This window comes from Macaca fascicularis, chromosome 6 (genome assembly GCF_037993035.2).
Source record: "Macaca fascicularis isolate 582-1 chromosome 6, T2T-MFA8v1.1".
Classification (NCBI taxonomy): Eukaryota; Metazoa; Chordata; class Mammalia; order Primates; family Cercopithecidae; genus Macaca; species Macaca fascicularis.
In genome coordinates, this window is record NC_088380.1 from 145,009,862 (window position 1) to 145,022,329 (window position 12,468).

The following is a 12,468-nucleotide window of genomic DNA, read 5'->3' on the forward strand; positions in this document are numbered from 1 at the left end:
CCTTTGGCATGCATGTAGAATGGGGGAGAATACAAATTAGTGTGGCCCCAGCAACCTGAACCTTCTTCCTCTACCATAACTCTGGGATTGTGACCTCAGAAAAACTTTGCATATACCTTTCCATAGACAAATGTAGTAAACACAACTCAAATCCAAGGCTGAAACGCTACTGGGCATGACTAATCTGAGGTATGCCTTGGAGAACTCACTGTCTCCACAGTTCAGGCCTTTCTAGACCAGTCCTAAAAAATCTCAAGCACACAAAGTATATTCTTAAATATGGTTTAATACTCTTCTCCATTTCTGTACATCACAACACCAAGATTTTGCTGCTTAGGATCTCTCTGCAGAGGCTATAGAGAATGCAAAGGCTACGGTTTTCACCCCCTCTTATTTATGTGTTTGTATGTGTAAGTGTAATACATATCAGTATATATTGATACACACATCAATATATAATGCAATATATATCACCGAAGAGAACACACTGATTAAAGAAATACAAAAATTTGGCATCATTTCCAAACTTAAATAGTAAAAATAAAAACTACAAAAGGAGCTGCATACCCTAAATGTATCATGTGAAACAACAAGCATATTCAAAAATGTAAATTTACATCCAATTTCTCTGGTCTTGTCCTATCACATCAGACCCATTTACAATGGCGAAACCCTCAGGTACTGCTGTGAAGAGAGCATGTTTGCTCGCTCTTGGGTGTTCTGCAAACAAATAGCAGAGCCCAAAGCAAAAAAGCCTGTTCCGGTGAAGTCTCCCACGCTGGTGAACACCAAATAATGGACTCTTCTCACTGGGGGTTGAGACATCAGGTTACACATTGACAGACAGTATTTGGACCTCAGAGTACAGTGTGAGAACCAGAAACTTTACATTTAAGACATACTCCCTTCATTCAAGTGAAACAGGATTATTGGAACGATAGGCAGGTCTGTAACCTGGGAAGAAGGAGCTGGTTCAGACCAATAAAGCTACGAGTGACTGAATCAAGTCAGTAAAGAACAGCAGTCAGGCACTAAAGTGTTAAAAGTACCCAATTTGAAAACCAAATGCACCCCACTACCCTATAGTCAGTGTGGAGGTGATACCAATTGACTTTTAAAACCTTTGGTCCTTCAAAGTCTGTTTGGTATACTTTTTTCCATTGCTACCACTGGGCACATACTATACACTTTGTTCAACTGTCACCACCTCGGGCACGCCATGACCCTGCATGTCAGCTGGGTTCAAGTCTGACTTACAGCCCAGCTGTGATGCATAAGCTTCAGGGTTTCAGGCCAACTTTTGGATCCAACATGGTCTTAAATCCATGGTGCCAGAAGCTGTGTCCCATCCCTTCCCACCCGCCCCTCATTTCTCATGTGAGAGGTGCTTGGAAGTCCCACATTTGAAAAAGATGCTCCAACCCCACCAGGAGGTCAGGAGTTTATAATTACATGCAGTCATACATGTCTGTCGTTCCTGTGAAAAACCTTGCAGTTCATTTTAATAAATCAAAACATTCACATAATCTCATGCCATCCAACACAAGGAAAACACATCCACCTCCCTTTTAACAAGGATTGACCCAAGCAAAATAAAATCCTCTTTAAATTTCTTCGCTTCCACTTAAATTGCATGTTTTATTTCTCCCAATCCCAGCAATAGCACAGAAGCCCCATCATATCCATCCCAAACTGGTTTCGAGTAGGTTAAGGTTATAGGGACCCCCGTCAGAACACTGATACAAAGGGCTCCCAAACGCCGGGCACAAATGTGTCTGCAAACAGATGGAAGTAAACAGTGCACTGGCCCAAATGCTTCATGAGTCAGTTTGATTTTGCAATGCAATTTGCATCCTTGAAACTGCCAGTCTGGAGGGGACGGGGTAGCGTGAGGGAGAGAAGTTGAAAGTGCCTCCTATTAGCTCACCCTTTCAACATTAAACAGAGACCAAGAGAGAAATGGTTCCAACATTTCACCACATATATTTCTTCTTATGCAGTCTAAGCTGAGAATGCCATGTAAATGGGTCACTGCGAAATGCAGCAATTTAATTTTTCTCCAATCAAAATAAGAAACAAACCAGTATGATCTCACTTCTATTAACTTTTGAAGGTTTACAGCAGTTAAAGTATTTTTGCTTCTATGTATGAAGGTTAAAAAAATCATTTTTTTCATAAAATACAAGAGCAACCAATTTCACCATCGAGTAAAAGTAAAAACTGGGATTCTTTTTTAAATTAGTCCAAAGTGGCATTTAGGAACTTAGTTGTAGGCTGCTGCGCTGACACCATGACAAACCAAAGTGTAGGGCTGGGTCTGGTTTTGTTTCGGTTTTCTTTTCAATATCCAATGCTCATGGATTAAGTTCTGGAAATGTTCCAATTGTAAGGCAGGGATCTGTTTGGATTCCACCATGGGTATGCTCCTTGGGTTGGATGCTGGAGGGTGAGGCACATTTTGCCGGACCCATGTCGACTACCTAGTAGTCATCAAGGTCAAAAAATTCATCGTCTCCTCCTTGGTATTCCATTCCCTGGAAATCTACTCGGTACCGCAAGATACCTGGGGAAACAAACCAAAAGGTAAATTACCTGTGTTCACGGAATGGGCATGTGTGTAGGGGGCTGGTCACTCTAATAAGGGAAGCCCCATTCTCTTGCAGAATTACAGAAAACAAAGAGGCAATAATAAACACGGGTCCAAATTAGGAACCTGCACCTGCTGCGTCAATCACCTATCTCAGCAGATAATGAGCACCTCGCCTGAAGCAGGGCTAGCCAGGAGTGACCTTGGCCTGAGACCCTGGTTTTAAGTTTGGTTTGCTGATTTGCTACTCACCTCCAATTCCACCAAATCCTTTCACAAACTGAGACCCTTCTTGTGATTTATCTGTGACAATTTCCAACGTAGCTCCAAATTTTTTATAGTTGTTAGCAAACCATTCCAACAGGGGCATACTCTCGATAAGCTCATGTTCCTGTCCGGTCTACAGGGGTGACCATGAGATACAAAAACAGGGGGGATTAGGATATATGAAGGCTAATTAGCCCCTCTCACAGCCCCTTGCCCACCTATCACTCTCATCCTCCCACTTATAGGCATGTCTGTGTGTAAAGCTCTGTAAGTCATCTCTGGTTTTGATAACATAATGGACATAAGCAGAGAAATTTGGATTATTTCAAACAACACTTCTCCTCAGACTCTACCCTCAGCCATGAAATACCAACACAAACACTCAGTGGGTTTTCAGCTTATGATTGCTACTGCTGACTCTAGAAGTCTGGCTGTTGTAGAGTCTCTAAGCAGCACCCCATTCAATGACCCCGAAGAGACAGGCCAGGACTGCTTTTGGGAGTGGCCTCATAGATAACAAAGCTCTCCAAACCAGAATTTGAGGAAGCTACCATTTAAACCTATCTCATACAGGAGAGTGATACTTTCAACTGCTGTGATGCATTTAGAGCAAACCAGAGAAGCCACTGCAGTGGAAGAGCTGATCAAGTGAAGAAAGCAGCACAGGTTTCATAGTGCAGGAGAGACATTATGCAAATTACATTTTCCTCCCTATTACATTTCAAGGATAATGAAATGTTTTCCTGATTGCTTAACTACTTAAAAACAAAGAGGGCCAGGCGCCGTGGCTCAAGCCTGTAATCCCAGCACTTTGGGAGGCCGAGGTGGGCGGATCCCGAGGTCAGCAGATTGAGACCATCCTGGCTAACACGGTGAAACCCCGTCTCCACTAAAAATACAAAAAATTAGCCAGGCATGGTGGCGGGCGCCTGTAGTCCCAGTTACTTGGGAGGCTGAGACTGAAGAATGGCGTGAACTCGGGAGGCGGAGCTTGCAGTGAGCTGAGATCGTGCCACTGCACTCCAGCCTGGGAGACAGAGGGAGACTGTCTAAAAAACAAACAAAGACAAACACAAACAAAAAACCAGGCCAGGCATGGTGGGTCACACCTATAATCTCACCATTTTGGAAAACCAACACAGGAGGATCACTTGAGCCCAGGAGGTCAAGACCAGCCTGGTGAACACAAGAGCCCATTTCTATAAAAAATAAGGCTGCCCAGCACGGTGGCTCACGCCTGTAATCCCAGCATTTTGGGAGGCTGAGGCAGGTGGATCACCTGAGGTCCCAGCTACTCGGGAGACTGAGGCAGGAGAATTGCCTGAACCCAGGAGGTGGAGGTAGCAGTAAGCTGAGATTGCACCACCGCACTCCAGCCTGGGCGACAAGAGCAAAACTCCGTCTCAAAAAAGGGCATGAGGGTTTGTGCCTGTACTTCTGACTACTCAGGAGACTGAAGCAGAAGGATTGCTTGAGCCCAGGGGTTCGAGGTTACAGTGAGCTATGATTGTGTCACTGAATCCAGCCTGAGTGACAGACCAGGACACTATCTCAAAAAAAAAAAAAAAAAAAAAAAAGACCGGGTACGGTGGCTCACACCTGTAATCCCACCACTTGGGAGGCCGAGGTAAGCGGACTGCTTGAGCTCAGGAGTTCGAGACCAGCCCAGGGCAACATGGTGAAAACCCCCCTCTACAAAAAATTTGAAAATTAGTTGGGTATGGTGGTGGTGTGCCTGTAGTCCCAGCTACTAGAGAGGCTGAGGCAAGAGGATCATTTGAGTCCAGGAGGTAGAAGTTGCAGTGAGCCGAGATCATGCCACTGTACTCTAGCTTGGGCAACAGAGCAAGACCCTGTCTCCAGGGGGGAAAAAAAAAAAAAGCTGCAGTAAATATGATTTGGCCTCCTTCCCTGAAGTCAGATTTGTATGTGGCAGATAGGAGATGACCACCTCCCACAGCCCCCCCAATTAGTATGAGGTTTGGTTTCCCAAAGCTCACCCTCTACACCGCCAGTGCTCTAGCACATGGATTTATGCTTGCATGTATCATCAAACCAAGAAAATAATCACATACCTCTTTGTCTGTGAAATGAGATTTATCCTTTTCTTGCTCTGGAGTTAGATAGAGAATTTTCTCCTCTGTAGTATTAGGAGAAAAAAATGTGTTAACCTGGCTCTCATATACTAATCTGTGCAAGCTGTGTAAGATGAGAAAAGGGCTCAGGGACTCAATCTCTCAACCTTTTTTCCATAAGCATGTTAGCATACACTGAGTGTCTACTAGGTACAGTGCTTCAACCATAAGGAACATCAGAGATGCTCAAGATACAGTCCTGGTCCTCAGCAGATTTAACAATCTTAAGCAGACGTTAAACAGTTCAAGCAGAAAAATCTATGCAGGAATGTACTACAGACTGAAGGAGCAGGGAACAAGGGCTAGATCTACCTTCTGACCGCTCCTGAAATCAGCCATCCCTCCCAATCTCCACCCCAGGCTTCCTGGCTCAGTAACAAATAGCAACCTTATTTTCTAATTCTCATACCTTCTGTGCCTTGGCAATGAAGAACATATCTCATTATATCCAGATTTTCATAGACTATTAGAATTTCTACAGCTCCCATTTCCAAAGCCTTTAGTGTATCTTCAACACCAAAACAGTACTTGCCCGTGTCCTGGCTGATTTCATCGAAGTATCGTCCTGTGATTAGGGATCAGTCAACAGGACATAATAAGTTTCCCTAGTAGATACAAACATACCTATTCAACCTAGTGACTACAGAAGATAAAAAATAATGCTTTCACTGAGGCAAAAGAGTTAATAAAAATACTAAATATACTCTTTTTACATTTTTGGTACCTTGTCTCATACATACAAACACGTATATACGTACACACACACACGAAAACATTTCACAGAATATGCAGTTGCATTTCACCGATACCTATTAATTTCTTCTCTTGAATGAATTTCACGTTGGAGAGGACTTCAGTAGATAACTCAATAGCTTGGTTGAATCCATTTTCACCACCATAGGATATATCAACTAATTTTAAAACTTTTGATTGTAACCTCTGACACACAAAAAAAAATTATTAGTATTTATTGGTACTTATTTAAAATATTATTAAAACACCTTTACCCAAACCCACTAACTCTCAATGGCATGCAAAGCTCAGCATTATGATCCCTGAAGTCTAAATATGGGGAAGGAGCCCAGTTTAATCAAAAGCTGCTCTTACAGTGAACAGCACTGCCAGGGTAAACTTTCCCAGCCAATTACATCACACATTTTATTAGACCTACTATAGGACAACTCATTAAGTTCAAACAAAAATAAGTTATTGTGGAGGAAAGGGGGAACCACTGGCTCCTGCAAAATAAGGTAACGGAAGTTAAGACGGGCTGGGTAGGGTGGCTCACATCTATAATCCCAGCACTTTGGGAAGCTAGGACAGGCAGACAGTTTGAGTCCAGGAATACTGAGACCAGCCTAGGCAACGTGGTGAAACCTCGCCTCTACCAAAAAGTACAAAAATTAGCTGCGCATGGTGACACATCCCTGTAGTCCCAGCTACTTGGGAGGCTGAGCTGGGAGGATCACTTGAACCCGGGAGATCGAGGCTGCAGTGAGCCATGATTGCACCACTGCACTTCAGCCTAGGCAAGACAGCGAGACCCAGTCTCAAAAAAAAAAAAAAAAAAAAAAAAAAAGAGAAAAAAGGTGTTAAGGCAATTTCCTTGGTGGACCTTCTACCGTAAGGTTACTTCCTCCAGAAGACCTTGGAAATGTATTATGGCTGAGCCCATGTTATAAAATGGGCTTTAAATGCTTTAGGCAGAATCAGCTGTCATATTGCTGAGAGCTTTGCTGCTATGTATCTCCAAGAATAAATCAGAAAAAGAAAATAAGGAACAGGTTTTAGTTTATTTGAAATCAAACTCCATTCTACAGCCAATTCTGACAACCCAACTAAACCAGGGACCTCCAAAGGATCCATAAGAAGCCCACCTAAAACTGGTTGATTTCGGAAGAGAAGGGGCTCAGAAAAGCACAGGGGAATGTTTCCTAATAAACATCTGTAAACCTGCCGTTTAACTCAGAGGTAGGTTTTTAACCCAGGCAATTTTAAAAAGATGTGTCTGTTCCAGTGCTCACACAGAGGACTCACCTACTCCTACCTAGGGACTTACATAATAGAGCATGTACTTCTTACTTACCTGATCAAACATATCAGATTGACTTAGTTCAGTTTTAAAGTCAGCAGATCCAGCTAAAACTAGACCAGCCACATTCACTTTGTCCCCAGAAATAAACAGCTGCACAGCAGTCTCTGCTACTTTCCGAACATAGTTATGTCGCTTTTCCATTCTTAAACGGGCAAAACGCAAGGCTGATTGACCTCCTCTACCTTTGACACAAAAGTAGCAAGAGAAAAAGGCAATTATTAAGAACTACAAGATGTCTTCAAATTAAAAATAAAATAATCATGTCATCATCCAAGAAAAGGACAAAGAAAAATCACCATTCCCTTAACTAAACGTTTAGCATAAACTGCTACTTGTTTTCAGAGAGCGACTACTAATTCTATGTCAAGAGAAGAGCCATAAGCACCAGTGAGGCACCCGTCATTCCGGGAGGCTTCTCTCCCTATCATCTGGATTCACTCCCCTCACATCATACTGTTTTCTCTTTTTTTCTTTTTTGAGACACAGTCTTGCTCTGTCGCCCAGGCTGGAGTGCAGTGGCACAATCACAGCTCAATGCAACCTCCATCTCCCGGGTTCAAGCAATCCTCCTGCCTCAGCCTCCCAAGTAGCTTGAATTATAAGCACCCATCATATTTTTGTATTTTTAGTAGAGACAGGGTTTCACCATCTTGGCTGGGCTGGTCTCGAACTTCTGACTTCGTGATCCACCCGGCTCGGCCTCCCAAAGTGCTGGGATTACAGACATGAGCCACCGCACCCGGCCCATCATACTGTTTTCTTATTGCTAGACACAAAGTAAGTGGGTTCATGTTCTCCTCCTGTATTACCGTGTTTCTTTGGGAGATCCACAGTGAATTTGTGCAGGACTTCTCTTGTGTTTCCTTGGAGTGTGCCAAAAAGTGCACCACTACCATCTATTACAATGAATCCAAACTTGCTATCATCTGAAAGTAGTGCTGTAAGAGCCTGAAAAGCAAACACAAGTACCACATGGTGAATCCCAAAGCTTTGCTAAGGTCAAAAAAACTCTGAGAAAGGACATATACAAGCCCTTTCACTCCACTCACCATGTTATTAGCACTGTGGAAAAACCATTCTATGGAATAATTTATAGACTTCAGTTATAATCATGTAACTCTTATGGACAAATCTGAACCCAATAAGGAAATAACGGATGGTATCTATGTGAAGCTTTTCAACATATTTGACATGGGCATGTAAATATAAAAGCACAAAGATATCTGTATGCCCATGTTTATAGCAATATTACACACAGCAGTTAATACTACTCAATCTCAAAAAGAAAGAAAAATTTGAAACATGCTACAATAGGGATGAAACTTGAATACATGCTAAGTGAAATAACCCTGTCAAAAAAAGGACAAATACTGTATGATTCCACTTATATGAGGTACTCGGCGTAATCAAAATCAGAGACAAAAAGTCAAATGGTGGTTGCCAGGGGCTGGAAAAAAGGGGGAACAAGGAATTACTGCTCAACGGATATAGTTTCAGTTTTGTAATATAGAGTTCTGAGCTGGGTGTGGTGGCTCACACATGTAATCCCAGCACTTTGGGAGGCTGAGCTCAGGAGTTTGAGACTTGCCTGGGCAACACAGCAAAACACTGTCTCTACAAAAAAAAAATACAAAAATTAGGTGGCCGTGGTGACACGTGCCTACCAGCTACTTGGAATGGCTTCAGTCAGGGAGGTGTAGGTTGACAGTGAGCCAAGACTGTGCCACTGTACTCCAGCCTGGGTGATAGATCCAGAGACCCTGTCTCAAAATACAAAAAAACTTTAACTTGTTCCTTTTTTTCTTTTTTTTGAGACGGTCTCACTTTGGTGGCCAGGGTGGAGTGCAGTGGCCATGATAGCTCACTGCAGCCTCGAAGTCTTGGACTCAAATGATCCTTCTGTCTTAGCCTCCCAAAGTGCTGGCGTTACAGGCATGAGCCAGCATGCCTTTAAAGGTAGTACAGCTAGTGATTCAGAGTTTTATGAGGAAAACCTTCCTTATATGTTAACTTTATATCCCCATTATTTATGCCTTCCCAAAGAGAAAATATTGAAACAGTCCTGGGACATACATAGATAAGAGTTCTCACAATGGAATTGGAATACTACACACTTAGTAGATCTCTAACTGCCAGAGGACAATCTCTTTGGAAGTAAGAAACTGTTACCCATTCCGTTTTATTTTTATAAACTGATCCTCCTGTTTGGCCTCCCAAAGTGCTGGGATTACATGGGTGTGAGCCACAAAACCTGGCCTTACCATTCCATTTTAGGAAAACAGCCCCTTCAATAACTGACTAGAAAGCAGATGGATCAACTAAAAATCCATCTTTAACAAAACCATGCTAGATAGTTAGCATTAAGATATGAATATTGTGGCTGGGAGTGGCGGCTCATCCCTGCAATGGCACTCTGAGAGGCCAAGGTGGGTGGATCACTTGAGGTCAGGAGTTTCAGACCAGCCTAGCCAACATAGTGAAATCTTGTCTACTAAAAATACAAAAATTAGCTGGGCGTGGTGGTGCACACTTGTAATCCCAGCTAGTCTGGAGGCTGAGGCAGGAGAATCACTTGAATTCAGGAGGTGGAAGGTGCAAGGAGCCGAGATCGTGCCACTGTACTCCAGCCTGGGCAACAGAGCAAAAATCAATCTCAGAAAAAAAAAGAGAAAAAAATAGGCCTTGAATATGAATATTGCACATTAATAATACAGCCTTATCAAAATGACCTGTTAGGTAGATTGAAGTTTTCAATAAATCTGCTTATCAGGGAACAGGCTTATCCCTTATTAGAATATATAATTACCCTGATAAACGGGATATAACCCTCTCAGTTAAAGCTAAAATGTACAAAGTTAGCAAGATTAAACAGTATCTTAGAAAAGGAGTTAAGGTTTGGAAAAAAGCCAATAAGGCTAACTCAGTAAGTGAGCAAAAGCCAGACAACATGGGTACCTGGCACTGTTTAAATCAACAAGATTCAAAATCTGCTTTCATCCAACCAGATACAGGTAAGTGGTTTCAGTGGCTAAGAGGCTCCCTGAAGAACCATCTGCTGTAAGTACAGTGTGGTAGTGAAGAGAAAAACAGTCTGGATTGTCTATGTAGTCGACCAAGATCCAACTATAAATGGACTTCCCATCAAGTTAGCAAAAATCATCTATTGTAAACTGTCGACAAATGTCAGTTCTAATTCCACTGTAGAGGTTTTTCCTAGGTTGATGAAAGGCAAGAGACTGAACTAGGAGCCGGCTGTGAATTCGTGATTGTTCTACTGTTGACTGATTTAGGTCACTCTAATGAGGTTTCCTTTCCACCGTTCAAGTTCATCTTATGGCAGCTTTGTCACTCAAAAGTTTCATGGGGAAAGGGAGAAAATGAGTTCTTACAGTTTTGCTACTAAAAAGTTTACAATTTGTTATGTGAAAACTGAGTGCAATAACTCAAAGAGTGTAACTGGACTGCTTGTAACACAATGGACACACACTCGAGGAAATGGGTACTCTATTTTCCATAGTGTGATAGCTCACATCGCATGCCTGTATCAAAACATCTCATGTACCCCACATACACCTACTATGTACCCACAAAAATTAAAAAAAAAAAAAATACACACACACACACACACACACACTTTGGGAGGCTGAAGCGAGCAGATCACTTGAGGCCAGGAGTTTGGGACAAGCCTGGCCAACATGGCAAAACTCTGTCTCCACTAAAAAAATACAAAAAATTAGCCAAGCATGGTGGCGCACACCTGTAATCCCAGCTATTCAGGAGGCTTGAGGCACAAGAATTGCTTGAACCATGGAGATGGAGGTTGCAGTGAGCCAAGATTGCGCCACTGCACTCCAGCCTGGGCGACAGTGTGAGACTGTCTCAAAACATGCTCAACGACTAGTGTCATAATAAATGTAAATTGCCTTACTTTTTGAAAATAGCTGTGTAAAATGGTACAACTGTTTGGAAAACAGTCTAGCAACTTCTTCAGAGTTAAACATAATTACTATATAACCTACACAATTCCACAAATCCAAGAAACATGAAAATGTATGGTCACACAGAAACTTGTCCATGAATGTTCACAGCAGCATTATTCATAACAGCCAAACAGTGCAAACAACCCAAATGTAAAACTGATGAAAAGATACATAAAATATAAAATATGGCATATATGTATACAATGGAATACTGCTTGGTAATAAAAAGCAATGAAGTGTACTGATGAATGCTATAAAGTATAAAGTATAAAGTAAAAGAAGCCAGTCACAAAAGGCCACAAACTATAGGATTCTATTATATAAAATGTCCAGGCTGGGCGGGGTGGCTTATGACTGTAATCCTAGTACTTTGGGAGGCTGACGTGGGCGGATTACGAGGTCAGGAGTCTGAGACCAGTCTGATCAATGTGGTTAAACCTCGTCTCTACTAAAAACACAAAAAAATTAGCTGGGTGTGGTGGCATGTGCCTGCAATCCCAGCTACTCAGGAGGCTCAAACAGGAGAATCCCTTGAATCTGGGAGGCGGAGCTTGCAGTGAGCCAAGATTGTGCCACTGCACTCCAGCCTGGGCGACAGAGCGAGACTCCTTCTCAAAAATAAATAAATAAATAAATAAATAAATAAATAAAAGAAATCCAGCACAAGCATATCTACGGAAAGAAAACATAGTGGTTGCTTAGAATGAGAGAGGTAAGTGGGAGGGAGGGGGCACTGACTGCTAACGGGGATGGGGAAAGAATTCTGGAGTGATGAAAATGTTCTGGGCTTGACTTCTTACCTCTGTATGGAATTTGTTGTCACACAAATACAATGACGTATTAATTGGTTTGAAAGGTTCAAAGTCAATGTTGACTTTCTTTTCCTTTCCTTCTTCTGTTACAATTGTTCCACAGTATACAACCAGACCATTTGGAGGTACTGCAAAGAACACAAACAATTTGTCTACTTTATTCCACACCCAGTTTTTCCTCAATCAATAGAAAATGTTCCATAGCCTATTTTCCCTGCCTGACCCTTTAAGTCATAATTTAAATAAAGCAGAAAAAGCCTGATATCTCTCAGGCAGAACTCTCTCCCTAATTTTAAAACTTCCTCTGAGATGTTTCAGTAGGATTTATTCTTTAAAGTAAACAGGCTGGACATGGTGGCTCACGCCTGTAATCCCAGCACTCTGGGAGGCCAAGGTGGGCAGATCACCCGACGTCAGGGATTCAAGACCAACCTGGCCAACATGGTGAAACCCCGTCTCTACTAAAAATACAAAAATTAGCCAGGCATGGCAGCGGGCACCTGTAATCCCAGCTACTCAAGAGGCTGAGGTGGAAAAATTGCTTAAACCTGGCAGGCTTGCGGTGAGCTGAGATCGGATTACTGCACTTCAG

The 12,468-nt window shown here is 42.4% G+C and overlaps 1 protein-coding gene across 3 annotated transcripts in view; it reads right to left on the reverse strand.

Annotated features, from left to right (window-relative positions):
* Positions 1-268: 268 nt before the first annotated feature.
* The window catches only part of ETF1 (eukaryotic translation termination factor 1), a 38,087-nt gene continuing 25,887 nt past the window's right edge, over positions 269-12,468 (reverse strand). For all 3 annotated transcript variants that reach the window (XM_005557913.4, XM_065546803.1, XM_045394297.2), the window contains exons 4-11: positions 11,865-12,004; positions 7,894-8,032; positions 7,076-7,266; positions 5,799-5,928; positions 5,399-5,554; positions 4,930-4,994; positions 2,840-2,987; positions 269-2,563 (exon numbers count right to left, since the gene is read on the reverse strand). In XM_005557913.4, coding sequence (XP_005557970.1) covers positions 2,481-2,563; positions 2,840-2,987; positions 4,930-4,994; positions 5,399-5,554; positions 5,799-5,928; positions 7,076-7,266; positions 7,894-8,032; positions 11,865-12,004 — 1,052 coding nt within the window. In that variant the 3' untranslated portion in view covers positions 269-2,480. The remainder of the gene's footprint in view (positions 2,564-2,839; positions 2,988-4,929; positions 4,995-5,398; positions 5,555-5,798; positions 5,929-7,075; positions 7,267-7,893; positions 8,033-11,864; positions 12,005-12,468) is intronic.